This window comes from Hermetia illucens, chromosome 3, assembly GCF_905115235.1.
Source record: "Hermetia illucens chromosome 3, iHerIll2.2.curated.20191125, whole genome shotgun sequence".
NCBI classification, from domain to species: domain Eukaryota; kingdom Metazoa; phylum Arthropoda; class Insecta; order Diptera; family Stratiomyidae; genus Hermetia; species Hermetia illucens.
The window spans coordinates 47,315,237-47,333,047 of record NC_051851.1 but is presented as its reverse complement, the minus strand read 5'-3'; the positions used below and the strand labels follow the sequence as shown (position 1 = coordinate 47,333,047).

General features: G+C 37.1%; 1 protein-coding gene across 1 annotated transcript in view; it reads right to left on the bottom strand.

Annotated features, from left to right (window-relative positions):
* The window catches only part of LOC119650688 (uridine phosphorylase 1), a 119,629-nt gene that overhangs the window by 79,945 nt on the left and 21,873 nt on the right, over positions 1-17,811 (bottom strand). The window contains exon 2 of the mRNA XM_038053651.1: positions 2,624-2,707. Within this exon, the coding sequence (XP_037909579.1) occupies positions 2,624-2,679 (56 nt within the window). The 5' untranslated portion in view covers positions 2,680-2,707. The remainder of the gene's footprint in view (positions 1-2,623; positions 2,708-17,811) is intronic.

The window sequence follows — 17,811 nt, the reverse complement described above, 5'->3', positions numbered from 1 at the left end:
ACGATCACAGTGTCACCTTTAGAAAGATTATCTTCAACTGCGTGCAATTTCTTATAGAAAGCATCCTTCACTACAGGTGCATAGTACTGCACAATTATGATCTTCCCTAACCTGGAACGGGATTTTATAGTCAAAATCCTGTTGAAAATAGGTTCCCAGGGCGAGAGAACACATGCTGCCGTCAATAACATTCCGATAAAGGATTCACGCCTGCTAACACTTGGCTTTCTAGAGTACAAAAGCGGTGTACTGCAAAAGGGAGAAGAGTATTCTACAGAGTCCCACTGTCTCACTATGCTTAGGCTCAGAATGACTAGCTTATTTCGCTAGAATTCTCGCTCGATTTGGAGGAAAGGAACATTCTGGGGACCCTCAATGCCGTGTTCGGGGAGCGTTCCAGAAGTAGCTGTAGGTTTAGTCCCTATTCGAAGTGCAGTTGACATTTCGGTAGCAGTAAAGTTTTGAAATTTGCAGGTTGCTGGCTCAGTGATTTCAATCCCTTTTAGCCGCATTTTACGATAGGCAGGGAATACTTTGAGTGTTTTCTTAAACCTCTACACACAGGGCAGAAATATCTGACGACTGGCCGAAAAATAAACAACTCGGGAAACGAAAAGCTGGACGCTTCAGGTATGAAAGGTTTTGTGTATTTTTTACATAAAAATATCTTAATGAAAATTTGTACCTAACACGGAACGTATATTCACATATTATGTCAGAATATCCGCTTTCGCGCGATAGTGACATTCAAAGTCTCAGAATCTGCACTGAAACGACAACTTTGACTTATGATAACTTTGTTATTAATAACGCGATTTCCACCAGTAGGATCAGTAGGATGGTAGGATCATGCTCTATATTATAATAATAATAATCGTTGGTGCAACAACCCATCTTCGATCAGGGCTTTCAGGTGTGTTAGAGCACTCCATTCAAGGCGGTAACGGTGCAGTACAGTGCACTGTCACGATAACAAATCCCCTGCCACCACTGAGATTTGAACCGTGACTTTCCGCTACGACAGCCCAGCGCTCTAATCACTTGCTCTATATTATTGCATTTCATGATTCAAAGATGAACTAAAGGGGGATTCCATAGGCAATTACCAACAATTATAGGAATATACTATTATTTACTTTATTAGTATAGTGGCAGCTTCCAAATTTTTTTCAGATTTTTCGGCTGGTTAGTTTCTGAGGATGGATCCGTGAAAGAAATGACCAGTTTCCAGTCCCCGCCTTCTCCTTTTTGTCTTAAATGTCAGCAAGCTGACATCATAGGTATACTGCTCGTAATAGCCACATAACTAGTTGCGTACGCGGACACCCTGAGTATAATAATCCACTCAGTGCGAAGGAAGTATATTGATATTTGAAGTCAGCAGCAAATAAACGACTTAGGGTCGATGAGTCTAAAGCGAAAACGGGATTAAAATGTCATGTTTGTCTAATAGCCCCCTTCCTCAAACTCAAGAAACAAGCTATTCCAATATCATTACAAATTAAGTTAATAATTAAACTTTCCTATATTTATGGTGCGATGGTCGAGTTAGTAGAGTGTCAGCTCTCGACTTCGTTACCCTGGATTCGAATCCCGGCTCAGCATATTTGTGTCTGTCTTTGTGGTGGCCTGCGACTGAAGGCTTATCACTTGCTCACAGTGTTGATAATGAATGACTCACAGTCTCATTGAAAATCAAAATTGGAAAGGATGTCCTATACACCACAAAGCAGTGACGAATATAAATACAGAATCAATTCAAGCACCTCCCTAAATTCATACCACGTAACTCACTCTCTTAAACCACAACATCACCATAAAATTTATAATTTTGGGAGAAAATCACTTTCACTTTAGTCTCTAAATCGATCGATGACTTGATACGTTGCAGACGGTGATTCGCGAGTCTCTCGGTTCCACCCAGTTCAGGCCTTTGGCCGTGGAAAATGGCAAAATCGATCGGAACAACGGCGGAAAGCTAAAGAAGTAGAAGGCAGCAGGTTAAACTTTTAAATTTATTGGTAAGTTACAACATTGTAAGTATGATAGCATCACCGCTTATCCATCAGGACCTGGATGAATAGTGGAATAGAGGAGGGTCTTGGTTTCTGCCATATCTCTCATCAGCATTCACTTAACATGTAAATAAAGTATAACATGAGCTAAAGCCGTGCACAAAAGGGGATATTTATGCTACACATTCTACTAGTTGTTCTGTAAATATTAAACAACTCCAACGAATAGAGAAAGAGTAAATCTATGATATTTGAATAATTTAGGAAAACTGATTATCCTTCGTCTGACTTTTTCGTTTACGCTTTTCAGAGCAGTATGAACATCGAGTTAGGGAGTGAATATGTGAATCGTTGAAAAACTGTCGAAAATTAAATATTTTCCCAAGAAAAATATTTTTCTGGAAATTTGCATCAAAAGCTACTTCAATGGATAAGTCGTCTAAGTATTTCGGAAAGTTTTTGCAGAAATAGTTTCATCAATGGACATCCCTGTATGTGCCTATGTATGTGTGTTATGAAGTGAAAACTGGAAAAATACTATTTGTTCTCATTTCTTAAATAAATGTTATAATATTAAAATAAATCAGGTAAAAGTCAACAATACTTACTCATCCTTTTCCTCGTCCGATAACGATGCATGGTTATTATTTTTGATGATCGACATGTTCTTCCCTTCGGATATACTCGAGTATCTGTAATTCAATACAGGAGGAAAAGAGAAAATGAATTCAATTTATTTTCCAATAAGCGAAGCAATCACATTGAAATAACTGAGTTATACATCTATTGGTAATGATATTGCATTCGAAGGATACGCCATCGTGCAGCTGAAGAGCAACAATGGGAGATTGACAGGATGAACGAAATGTATTGAGAGTTCGTGTTCTCTGATATTGAAAATAGAGAAATCCGGAGGAAGCGTAATAGAAACTTGTCATTGTTCAGGTGAACATATATGTATGAATGCAGTATTTATTTTCAATGTATGGAGTTACTGGTATAACAAGAAAGTTTTGAGTGCGGTTATAGAGGAAAAGTTATCAGGTTATGCCATAAAATGGAGTTATAGCACAGCGAATGAGATAATCATTTCCACGTACAAATGTTGTTAATTTAATTAGTTCATACTTTAAATTATTTGAATTATTTACAAATATTAGACTAATATTTCCAAAAGTCAAAGAGTCGCTTTGATGTTGAAAGTCATCTTAGGTTGCTTTATTTTGTTTACTTGTTTACAAAGTTATACAAATCTTTCTCATGAAAGATTGTAATCATGTTCATAGGCTATGTACACATAATTTCTCATGAAACTTCAAAGTAGGACGATTTCAGCACCAAAGACAATTTCGTGAAAAATGGAAAATTAAGAAAGTTGTTCTTTATGCTCAAAAAGGCTCAAATAGCTGATTCATTATAAAATACGTTTCAAATATGAAAAATAAGTGACTTGAAGGGACCATAAGGTAAAATATTTAAAGTCGATGAAAGGATATCATACAAAAAAATATTTCCCCTAATCAAGTCTAGACTGCATACAATACGTCGACATTTAAGGTTTGAAGATGCAACATCATCTTGAAAGCTCAAATGTCGACAGTATTAAATAAGTGTACTCAGCTGGAAAACTGATATAAGTGGCGGAACTTAAGACAATAATATGAATATAGAGTAGGGGCTTGTGTCTTCAGATGTCCTTGAACATATACTTTACACACGAGAGCACTAGCACTTGCAGATTTTGTTTTGATAGCGGACTTTAAAGCAAATTGTCAGATTAAAGTAAAGGAAGCATGCATCCTAGATGCGAAAACACATTTTATAGGTTAAACTTACTTCAAAATTCGATATTCGAAATTAGGTTAAATTAGTAAACAAAATCCATGGCTCACCTCCCACTATTAAACAAACTGGGAAATTCATTTTACTTATTCTCTTATAAACATTATTAAGTGACCATAGGCTATTGACTTTTGAGAACTTTTATATTAAATGGAAATATGTTTTACATTTATTAAGAAAGTGAAAGCTGGCGCCATGGAATGAGAGCGCTAGCATGTTATCGCAAGTTTTTCGATGGCCTTTTCAAGGATGTAAACGGAAAAGTTGGGAACCAATGGAGCGGAAAAAACGGTTCATCGGGTTTATAAATTCTAAAACGGTTGGGGAAGCTCCATTCGTCAAAGATAGGAAGAGAATCATAGAAGTTGTCGAATGGAAACATTTTCAGAAAGCTGCACGAAAATATTATCGTCTATCCTTCAAAGGAGCAACTCGCTTAGAGTAGAAGGAGCTATATATCCATGATTCCTAACAAAAATATTAGCTGATTTATTTTAGGATTCAAGCAGAAAGTTTTGAAAGCTTATTGGGGGAGAGGAAGCAGAATAGTTTTTTTTTTTTTAAGTTGATCGCACTAATGGCTGCAACGAAAGGAGTCCAACTGAGTTGGGTGTCGTCAGCCGCAATGGAAGGGCTAATCAACAAATTCGAAAAGTGGAGAATTAAGACCACATACAGGCTTTTACAGGATAAGTGTCATATGTCACGTTTATGTCGATCGCCATAATGAAGCGCGAATTTACCGGTCCGAACGACATTTGAATGACTTCACTAAAAAGGCAAGAATTAAAGCCAAGGCTTTACATGTGTTTTTTGAAGAAATCGAAGGCTTATGGACCAGGAATAGCAGTTAATATTTTTAGGTTAGTGAGAACATTTTAATTTTTGCCAGCCGTCAGGCATTGATTCGCTGTCCCACATCTTGTGCATCAGTTGATGAACCACTTGGTGTAGTTGGTCGCCTCCATATTTAACCAGTTCCTTCCATGCTTGGTGGTCGTAGTATTTGTCCGTCGTCTTCAGTTGGCAGAACCTTCAACTCGTCGATATTCTGGTTGTTGAGCAGTTTATCAAAATACTCAACCCATCGCTCCAATATGCCCATTCTGTCGGATATCAGATTTCCCTCTTTGTCTTGGTAGGATGAGCATCGAGATGTATAAGGCTTCATCCTGCTGACTTGTTGGTAAAACTTCCGCGTCTGTTGCGATTGCTCACTGTACTTTTCAAGTTCACAGACTTATTGGTCTTCCAGGCTTGCATTTTCTGCTTGAGAAGTCGCTTCTCCACTCGACGGATTTAATGATTGCCTCTGCGCGTGCCTGCGTTCTTTGAGAGTATAGCATTGCCCGGTATGGAAAAAAAAAATTGGAGCATAACAATGATGGCAAACTATAACCAGCTAAAATTATCAAATCAGCTTTTCAACGATTTTTTTGCAGATCTGTGTAATTATTAACAAAGTTATAGAAGATCAAAATTTTGTATTCCACGTGAATTTATCGCAATATAAAGTGGACATATATGAACGGCGAAGTTAAATATATCAAGGAATATTGTGAATTTTTAGTTAGATACGAATGGAAAAATGGAATAGAAAATTTCTCACACAAGACGAACACAAAGCTTTTACACCCGAAACGTCAGGCTTCCGAGTTATTGTCTTTATTCGACGGGACGAGCACATGTTAATGCGGAACAACAAAAAAAAAATATATCTACAAAAAAAGAAAAAGGGACATTGTCATTAAACGTTAAGCACGAACTAAGTAAAGAAATATCTTTTAAAGTAACAAATGAAGTTTATTTATTTAGTCAAATTTTAGAAAAAATTGACATGAAAAATTCTCTCAACTCTTTGAATTAATGAATTCAAGCGGCTAATACACAACCTAATCGTGAGGTGTTGAAGCTTAGCATAGATAATGCTTAAAATTTACCTTAATGTTATTCCATACTTTGTCCGGCGTCATGTTTTTTGAAACAAAAAAACAAAAACAAATATATATATTTTTAACGGAAACATCCAGCAACCAATTCATACGATTCAGCAAAATTATATACACATGAAAAAATTTCACGAGTGGCTATCCTAGATATATATGTGTATTTTTATAAAAGTAAGCCCACTCATCTATATATCATGGCTTTCATGTAAAAAAGGATGAAATGCTCTCGGTTTTGCGGAAAATTTAAAACCTTGGCCGGTTTTTATGTGAAAAAATGCTTTGTTATCATTCGGAGCGAGTGAACTCCTTTTCGATTCACAGAATCAGAATGGATGCTCATTCTATAGAGAACATTTCATATAGGAACTGTTTGTGAATCTGAAATGGATTTCAGCATCTTTATTTAATTATATACTGTTGTTGCAAACTAAGGATGTGTTGAATTTTTATAACAATATACTATAATCAACAATATCCATCTTTTCTACAAATGTGTATTTATGCATTTATGTTTACTAATTTGCTTCCGAGATAACCTGAGTTGGTTTACACTCAAATAGAACTCATTTAAGCCACAAGTAACCATGAAAATGAATTGGAAGCCTACCTAGCCTGGTGGAGATACCAAGCAAATTGATATCATGCTTATCTCAGAAACCCACTTCACCATCAAGAACAATTTTTAAATCCATGGTTTTACGTGCTATCATACAATACCACCTACCCGGAAGATAAACCACATGGAAGCGCATCAATCCTCGAGAGAAACCGGATTAAACATTTCCGAATTCTCTGCAAACAGTTGCAAAATGTGCATTACATAGCAATTAATATTTAGGATCGCTTTGGTCATATCTGCGTCGCCGGAATCTACAGCCCTCCCAAGCACACAATATCAGCGGAGCAATTCGATGAAGTGTTTAACTCACTAGAAACCAGATTCATTGCAGCAGGAGACTATAATGCCAAATCTTCTGACTGACCACCCCTAAAGGGAAAGAGTTACTTAAATCAACATTTAAGGACAACTTACATAACATAACAGGGGCTCGGCCAGATACTGGCCTTCTGACCCCAACAAAATTCCCGATATAATCGACTTGGAATGGCAAAAAACGTCAACTCACACCTAATCAAGGTTGTAACAACCAACAATCTATCATCGGATCACTCACCAACAATAATAACCCTGAGCGATACCCCTGGGGTCACCTATGCGGAGCCAAGGCTTGGATTAAAAACAAATGAGGATATAGACAACACGATAGACTATACTGTAGCGACAATTAAAGAATGCGCGGAATTAGCCACCCCAACAGCCCACAACAACGAAACCAGAGCTTATAAGCACTAAAACAGCACAATTATCCAACTCCTTCGAGCGGAAAGTAAAGCCAAAACTGATTGGCAGAAATATAGATTCCCTACCTCTAGCACTTTAGCACTCAACGATGCAATTAAAGCGCTCAAACACGAACTTGATGCAAAAAAAACAACGACACAGACTATTCAATCTGGAAAGTGACTAAACGAATTAAAAAACCAATCCTGGTTGACACATTTATTAAGGACGCTAAGGATAAATGGGTTATGAGCAAAAGGACAAAGCTGATGCTTTCGCTCAGCATTTTGCCAAAGCCTTCACTCCAAACATAAAAAAGTCGGGAAACCGGAAGCTAGGCGCTTCAGGTATGCAAGGTTTTGTTTGCTTCTTCTGTGAGTATATTTAGGTGTAGAACTATCCCATTTGTATGTAGCCCGTTATGTATATGCATTTAGCATATCTGACTACCCACTTTAGTGTGATATTGTGATTCAGTTGCAGTAAATTTACACGGAAGAGATAACTTTGAGGTACTGTAATTTTGTTACTAATAGTTTGATTTTGATCAAACTTGGGGATAATATGCTCCATATTATATTTTATACTACTACCAACTTTTATAACTCTGGGATAAACTTAAGGGGGGTTTTACTAATTTCCCCAAAAATATGGTAATATACTATTATTAACTTAATTTTAACAGATATCGACATGGAGAGTATTTTGAGGCCTGGGCATTATTTTTATGATTTTTCTGTTGGGTAGTTTCTGAGAATGGGTCCGTTAAAGAAATCATCACTTTCGACCCTCCCACTCTCCGCCTTTCTAATAAATCTCAAAATTAACACTGGCTTCGAAAAGTACTAATAGAGACCCCACATGACTATATTCGGTGAAAAAAATGTTTACACCTCCCTTTTGCATGTATGGGGACTCCCCCTAAATCTCAGCGTAGAAGGATCTCATCACTTCATTTCTGGGGGTCACATAGTTTACACATTCTCACCAAATTTCGTGCTAATCGGTATAGCCGTTTCTGAGAAAAGTGCGTGTGGCAGACAGACAGACAGACATTGAACCGACCTATAGACAACATACCGAATAAAGTTGAGCAACTCAAATTCTCCTTCGCCTCTCTGAACAGGAAGCTTCAAGAAGTGAGCACCAACGCAGCCTTCGGGTACGACTTGATAACTGGCAGGTTAATCAAAGAACTGCCACAAAAAGGGAGAATCGCTATACTATACTCCTTTAACGGAATCCTCAGAAATAGCTACTATCCGGCAAACTGGAAAGACGTTAGGATAATAGTTATCCAGAAACCAGGGAAAGACCGAATAAAAGTGGAACCATACAGTCCAATTAGCCTCCTCCCAGTCCTTTTCAATAACAACAAGCGAAAACCTTATTTCAGAACATGGATTTCGAGAGAAACATTCCACCACAGAGCAGATGCACAAGATAGTAAACAAACTCGAACAAAAGAAAATATGTCTTGGCATATTCCCAGACGTTTCCTGAGGAAGAGTCGTTACACCATATATTATAGCGACCATCCAGTAAACCATGTTCTCGGAATAGGTTTCTTAGTTAGCCAAAAAATGAAATCTGCACTTATCGGCTTTGAAACCATAAGCGAACGGCTATGCACTCTGCGCTTGCTAGGCAAATTTAGAAATATAAGCCTCATTAACGTGTTCCGAGTGCGAATAACCAGAATCCCCTCTGACAATCAGATGAGAGTTAACACTCAAGCCATCCCCGCAACACCTATAAGAGGGATATAGATGCCGCAATAACCGCAGTCAACAGAGAAGCTGGAGATGAAGCATCAACAAATGATCTTCACAGTCACTTGAAGAACGTTATCATAAATACGGCCACAAACATACTTGGCCCCAGCCGCAAAAGTAGTCGGAACGGTTGGTTTAACGATAAATGTAAGCTAGCTACGGAACGGAAGAATACTATATACGCACGGAGACTTATCACGAACTCCTTCGAGCGGAGAAGCGACTTTACAGACGGAAAAAGGAAGCCTGGGGTCTGTGAACTAGAAAAGTACAGGGAGCAACCGCACCAGGCGCGCAAGTTTTACCAACAAGTCAGCAGGATGAAGCCTTACACACCTCGATGTTCATCCTGCCGAGACAAAGAGGGAAATCTGATTTCCGACAGAATGGGTATATTGGAGCGATGGTTTGAGTACTTTGATGAATTACTGAATAGCCAGAACATCGGTGAGCTGAAGGTCCCGCTAACTGAAGATGACAGACAAATACTGCCACCACCAAGCGTAGAAGAAAAAGTCCGTGCAGTTCATGGGCTTAAAAATCACAAGTCTCCAGGAGCCGGTAAAATTGCAGCCGAATTGGTTAAATATGGAGGCGACCAATTACACCAAGTGTTCATCAACTTGTGCTCAAGGTGTAGGACAGCGAATCAATGCATGACGATTGAATTTGTTGTACACAAAACCTTGATCAAAATTTTATTAAAAAATTTACCAATTTTTGTGTGTCCGAATAGCTCAATGGTTAGAACGCTGGGTTGTCATAACACACTTCAAGGCCCTGATCCAATATGGATTGTTGTGCCAACGATTATTATTATCAATTTTTAAGCTAATCTGTTATTTTTGTCTGAGCAGCAGTGCCAAGTTTGCATAAAAAGGGGATCAGGTGGGCTACCATGGTTCAAATGACTGAGAAGTCTTGCCTGGAGTAAATGGAGAAATTCAATAGACCATAATACGATCCAAATTTGAAGTATTTCAGGAAATGTTTAGCTCTTTGGAACACCGATAGTAAACCGCAATTATCCAGTCTTTGTAGGTGCGAGAAGAGTTTTCACGCATAACTTTTTGCTGGATAGGGTATCTTCGTATCCTACATGGATTATTTAAGTATAACACAAAAAATATTAATTTATATATTAATGTCCAAAAATAAATGAATAATCCGAAAAATAAAATTAATCTAAGTGCTATAATATTTATTATTGTTATTATTCCCTTTATATTCGTAGATAACTATCAGCGAGAGTTGTAATAATAGCCGTTGTCGAAACAATTTACGTCTCCAAAATTAGAACTGGACACATAGACACGCAATAGAACTAAAAATTAAAATCTGAATCAGTACAGTAGAATTCGTTTATAACGACTATTTGGTTATAATAACGACTTTTGTCACCTCCCAGAAAAACCCAACTTTTTATGTGAAGCATTTTCACATAGAATGATTAGGGACATAACGGCATGTTTAGATATAGAAACATTTTTTCTAACTTTACAGCAGTAGAAAACGGATGGATGGAAATATGTAATTTTGGTAATATTGTTTCTTTGAGTTCCTTTGCTACATACATCCTTTCTCTCTAAATATTGAATTTAAGAAATTCTGTACACTGGCGATGAGAGTTATGCGTTTTCACCGATTCATAGTTCCACAGAAGAGTTTAGGAATTTAATTTGATTTAAAAACTTAGTATTCGTATTCACAACAGGATTTTGAAAGAAAATTTGTTCGATTATTAGGCACATATGTAAATTAGAATTTATAATAATATCGCCAAGCTGATCAAATCAAGTCAGGTGAAGAACAAAGTACAGAGGTTTTACCGGAACTATGCCATCCTCAGTGAGACACCCGTAGTTGAAATTCTGGACGCACTAAAACACCCTCAACAAGTTCTTAACATCCCTTATTAGAGTGAAATTATGCGGTGTTTCCAACGATTAATTAATTGAAATAATAAAACTTGTTGTTTCTTTTTCGTTGGTGTGGGTATTTATTCTTGCAAATACCGATATTTCGGGAACCACTTGTTCCCTTCATCAGTGCAAACAAGTTATACCCACACCAACGAAAAAGAAACAACAAGTTTTATTATTTCAATCCCTTATTAGTGGAAGCGTCATTGCGCACCTCGAGACGAACAACATTTTGTCTGAGGAGCAGAAGGGCTACCCAGTTGGATTTATTGATTAGAAAGAGCATAATTGGTCCGGTAATTGTAGAATAGGAAATTAGAGGCCAAAGAAATTTCTTTAGTTTCAATATCGACTATGCCAAGGCTTTTGACAGTGTCCCGGAATCCTGGCTAATCCATACCCTTCATCTGTACCGCATTGATCCGAAACTAATAAAGTTTTTGGCGGCAGTCATAGAAGGGCGAACAATGCATTCACTTGAGGGTACCACCACCGCGGAGCCCATCTGCAAACGAAGATGGCACGGAATCGCTTTTTATGGCCACTGAATGATGATAGAAAGCATGGTTTCGCAATGAAATATGGGCTACGTGCTATGTACGTACTGACACACTTGATGTACTAAGATATCATCAAGTTGTGTGCTGGTACCGATGACCACCTTAAAAATCAGTTCTGGGCAGATCACTGCCACTGACAGTGATTGTGTCATGGGGATCTGTCGTCAAAAATTCAGTTTTGTTTAGATTGAATCTGAGACCGTGTTGCATGAGGCGATCATTCCATTTTTGGATAAGTTGCTCGAGATCATTTTTGCTATGTGATGCTAGGAAAACATCATCTTCATAAAGCAGTATGTAGGGCGCTGGACGTTGGATATTCCGTGTGACGGTGTACAAACCAGGAACAAAGGGGAGTGGTGAGAGGGCGCTTCCTTGATGAACACGTTTTGATACACCCACCACATTACGAACTTTACTTTTCGGATTGTGGTAGAACAACTTAACCCAGTGCACGAATTCTTCTAGTACTAGGTGTTGTAGAGCATACCAGATGAGTTCGTGTGGTACACGGTCGAACGCCTTCTGTAAATCCAGGAAGACAATGTAAAGAGGGCGATGCTTCTCATGGTGTTCCTCCATGAGTAATCGTGTAACGTGTATTGCGTCAGTAATTCCGCAATTCTTGACAAACCCGGTTTGATTAACGGGTATTTCAACAATTTCGTGAATACGGTTGTCAAGAATACATTCAAAAATCTTCACGGTATGGGACAGCAACCGGATCGGGTGGTAATTTGATCACTCTGCATTCTTTCCAAATTTTTTTGTCATTTTCCGAATTGGAACTGTGGTGCTTTCTTGCCAGTCAGATGGTGTTCTACCTTCTCCAATAACCCAATCGAAGAACTCACCGAGTCAAAGTGGGTCACACCTCTTCGTTTTCTAGGGTTCAGATTCATTCGTTGTATTATTTTTTCGATTGCAATGGCACAAATAGATGGAATTGCTCCAAATGTTTTCAGTATTTGTGGAAGTGGAGGATGAACAAATGTTTCTGTGGAAATTTGCTCGAAATATTTTCGCTATCTATCAGTATGCAAAGCTGCTTTCTTTTCTTTAACGCAACAGGAGTGTTCAATATCCTGTGTGCATTCGTATCGGCTTTTGGCAAATGGATACAGATATCTCTCAATTTATCTTAAAGGTCTTTTTGGACCGCTTGCCTGGCTTGATGACCCCGACGGTTCCATAAGACACTCTGTGAATCATGTTTTTAACTTGGTTCCACAATTCTTCTACATTCGTAATGATTGGTAATCGTGTAAGTGACACCATTTCTTTTTTTCTCAGGAAATCGCCACCATTTAATACGCGACGGGTAAAAAAGACATCGTCATCATCATCAACGGCGCAACAACCGGTATCCGGTCTAGCTTTGCCTTAATAAGGAACTCCAGAGGCCCCGGTTTTGCGCCAAAGTGTACCAATTTTGTCTGTCCTCCTGACATATGCCATCGCTCCATCTCTCTCAGGGTCGGCCTCATCTTCTTTTTCTACCATAGAAATTGTCCTGATAGACTTTCCGGGCTGGATCATCCTCAACCATACGGATTAAGTGGCCCGCCCACCGCAACCTGTTGACCCGCATTTTAATATCATTGTATACATCCAAAGCAATATAATGAACCTCGGAGACGGAGATAGGTGCTAAATATTTTGATTTACATCAGGCTTTTTGGCCCCAAAAACCGAAAAATTTAAAAAACCGCAGCCATTTTGTTATTTTTTTGGTAAAATTTTTTGAATGTGTCATTCTCTAGCGAACTTCATTCTGATTATAAGCCCGTTTTTAAGGTTTTGTGTAAAACAAAACCTTATTAAAATTGGTTTACTGTCTGTCTGTCCCTCACACGCATTTTTCTCGTAGATGGTTGTAGCGATTCACACCAAGTTTGGAGGTAAGGTGGGAACTGTGAACGCTCACGCATACAGTGAGTTACGTAATTCTACATTGACTTTAAGGAGGTCCACATACAATTTTTTTTCATCAAATATAGTCGTATGGGGTATCAAATGAAAGGTCTCGGTTAGTGCTTTTCGAAGCTGGTCTTAGTTTTGACATTTGTTGGAAAGGTGTTTTTTTTCGATGGTGTAGATATTTATTCCTGCAAATACCGATATTTCGAGAACCACTTGTTTCCTTCATCAGTGCTAACAAGTCTGCTTCTCAATAGGTTTATTATTAACTTGTTAGCACTGATGAAGGGAACAAGTGGTTCCCGAAATATCGATATTTGCAAGAATAAATATCCACACCAACGAAAAAGAAACAAGAAGTTTTTTATTATTTCAGATATCGAGATATCCAAAGTGCTCATATATTGCTGCCGTCACTACCTTTGAATTTTGAAAAAGCATGGGGTTTAAACTACTGAAAAACATGAATACATCCACAGTAGAGTACCAACAAAATAAAACGCTGGCTTCTGTTTGGAGCGGAAATTCGAGGTTCATTCTTTAAAAATTACAAATTTCCAATTGACTAAAATGACAACTGCCAACTGTATTAACAAAAATAAATCCGCTTTTTCCTTAATAATATTCGAGTCCAATGGAACGATATACACAATAAACAGTAAGACTAAAGTGATGGTATCCCTTAAGTCAATGATTCAAAATATTTTATGAATAAAATTGAATATTCTATACTCCTAAAGGTATGCACGCAATTATTGAAATATTACGAGTAGAATTGCTTTTGTCTTCAGAAATTCCCTAGCAATACTCAGATCTTCACGATTATTGGTCCAAAGAATCAAAAGATCCTTGAAGCAGTTTAATCCTATTTGATCGTAACTCAGAAAAATCGCGTAATAATCCAACGATAATGAAATAGGGTTAAAATAAATTAAATTGAAGGCGCTATTTTCGGTGCTAGTAAGTTTTTTTCAATACATATACTCAGTGATCTTTCGGGAATAACTTGCTCCCTTCGTCAGTAAAAAGCATCTTCACACAAGGGACAAGGTGTTCTCGAAATATTCTTAAATGCATTAATAAGAGTTTTACAAGCAACAGAAATGTTTGCAATTTGGAACTGGGCATGTTTAAATACGTTTGTGATTATACTTAATACTTAAGATATGAAGAGCAGCATATTTTGTAACAAAATTTAAAAAAAATATTAGGAATAAATGGTTAATGATAATATTAGCTTCCAAATATACTCAAATTCATGTATATGTGTTTTTTGTTGTTTAAAAAAATATTTTGATCGAAGGCTTAAATTTGGACCTTGAGGACACCAGGTTATTTGGTATGTTTTCACATTCATTATATCTATATCTATGTACATGTACTGTTCCCTATTCAAGCAATACAAGAACTGAGTTAAATTCTATAATAGAAAAACCTACTTTCACGTTTAAAACAATGAAAAGCAAAGAGGATAGCAGGAAAAATTAAAACTGTTCTCTCAGGATGAAACGAAAGAATGCATTATCTGAAAAGGGTACTGAAAATTGCATTCACTCACGTCTTATTGAAGCATGTTTGTAATTATTATGAGTTGAATATTAATATCTTTCATGTATTCCAAAAAATCTTCAATTATTAACTGTCGCACTAAAATTTTGATAAAGAATATCCCCCCCCCCCCTCCCCCCTTCCTCATTTGCCTCCGCGGTTGGGGCTGAAAATTCTGTTTCTACCATGAAGGGGAACTACCATATCCTTTTCTTTTTATGGAGAGGTTGACCGTCCTGAGTGGCTCTAATCAAGAAATTATACATTTGATATTAACAGATGTAAAACTGATTAAAATGCTTTTACTGCGAATTATTGAATCCATCTACAAAAGAAAAACAAAACGGTTGTTGTCCTCTTATGTGTATATAATAGATATAGTATGTAATTTGATTGAAGTCCTAATGTTACACGCATTTATCAATGCATTGTTCTTTCACCATCGAATGCCTAGAAAGCTGCATAACTTTCTGAGTTATGTTCAAATTTGAATTCGGTACACACGTGAAAGAAATCAGTAATCAGCGGAAACATATTTCCAAATTATAGCTCTACAGTTATCGCTCAATATTCATCGACTACGTAATTATATTTGTATATAAAGCAGATAAGAACAGCCTTGCTAGCAGCCTGAAATAAACAACCCCCAACAGTGAAACGTGGCGTGAACTATTACGCACGAATGATTGATAAGCAAACATACTATGTACCATACACATACGAAATAAAGGCAAGAATTGCAGATTTACTGATTTCAAACGTACACTGCTTTCTATCAGGATCACAGTCAATGACACCATTTCTTACAAAGTGACAAGTTACATACCAGGGAAACGTATGTATATTGGACTTTAATGGGTACTTGTCACTATATATACACATAGACGAGATGTCTTCCATTCAACGATCCGTGAAGCGATAGGTGCGGACATTATTTATTTAGCTTCCGCTATGTGCTTTCGGGGAATAACTTCCGCAATATATGCAAAATTAAATGGCTGTGTAAATACTTTTCTACAAAATAAATTTAGATTATAATCTTAGGGTAACATTGATAGTGAATCCCAAAAAAAATTAATAATTTTTAATAACGTTAAATTCAGAAGCAAGTAGGATTTCGAGACTAAATTAGTTGGAGTTATCATAATAAGTTAGAGCTATGACCTTCAAATAAATTAAGTTCAGATAGAAAGTTGTCTCGACAGTAGAATATTATAATTATTAAGTGCTTCTGGGTCCAATTCGTTAAGATTTTGAGCAAAAACTAAAAACCAAACTTCAGCAAAAACGTTTTACTGCCGATTTGCCTCTCCGTCTATCAGACGCCCTTTTCTCCTTCTACTTTCTCTTTATCAGACGCCCTTCTTTCCTATTGAAATGAAATTCAGTGGAAATATGTAGAATGTGAAATCCTTGTGTGGACTTTAAGGGTGGTTCTAATACTGGAAAGCCCCCCTTAAATTCATCCTAGACTTCCAAAATTTTGCAAAGAAATGTAAGGCACATGGCATGGTCCTGAAAAGTTTAGTACTGACAAAATCAAAATGGGTCAAAATTGTCTATTCCGTGTGAATAGAATGCCAGGGTCGCATTGAAGTGAATAGTTTGATCAAGAAGACTGAACACAGTAGATCCAATTCTCATCGCATTGTTTGAAATTTTATGTTGGGGAAAAATCATTGCGCATGTTTGACTGTCTACGGTAAATGCGTGAGAAAAATTGCGCGTATAAAGTCTGGTGTTAGCGTGCGGCCATGTGGCATTGTATAGTTTGCCAGATACGATGGGGAAACACACACAAAAAAAAAAATCTAGGCGCCATCAACACACCAATATTTTAACCACATGGGTCACGAGTCAGTTAGCTTGTTCCTACCTCACGCAATGACATTCTGCACACCTTAGCCAATTGATTTGTTCCTCTTGGTTAAGTATTCTCAAATATGAAATACACAAGACGTTTCACACCGAAAGCCCCGAACTTCCGGTTTCCGGCTTGTTTTCATATTGTACCTATTAAGTTTTGCAGCTTTCCCATTTTACGAAAGTATGCAATACATTCATACTGCATATCCCGTGCTGCAGACGACTACTTGTATTCGCCCAAAAATAAATCAATAGTTTTGGTCTATTATAAACTTTGTAAGTATCATAATTGCAGGATTTCCTTTAAATTTTTCATTGTAATGCTCTTTATGCTCGTGCAAAACTTCTCATTTCGAGAATGAATTTAAGGAGACCTCTTTGATAAAATTTCTAAAATATAGTAATATATCATTATTAACACGTTGACTGCCAAGGCAATTTTCAGAAATCTGGCCAAAAATGGCAATTTGATTTTATCACATTATATTATTAAAAACTCAAATTCTAGTACATAGGTATCATAAAAAAAATTTTTTTATTGCTTTTTTCATAAAAAAAAAGGGCATACGAATTATCTCGTAGTTGGCTTCTGGAACAGAAATCTCTTCGCGGAAGCCAACTACGAGATAATTCGTGCACAGACACGTTTCTACCTGTCGCTTCTCTAATCTCTGAATCATAGATACGCGTGTATATTTCATCATATTTCATCAGTAGTGCTGCAGAACTTGTCGAGTACATCACAACCTCTTGAATTTCAATTAATTTTTATAATTATATTTTTTGTTAGTTTCTAAATAAATTTTCTGTTCGTGCAAGCTAGCATTGATTTTTTGTTCTTTTCCTAGAAGCCATCTATCTATATTAGCACTGATATATTACGAGTTTAATCGTAAATGCACAAAAATGGTAAGTAAACATAGGACGAGATAACTCGTAGTTGGCGTCCTAAAAAAGATCGCAATCTATGAGTTATCTCGTAGTTGGCAGTCAACGTGTTAACTTTATTCGAGCAAATAATGTAATGATTTTGAGGACTAGATTTTATATAGATGCATCTTTGTGATTGTTT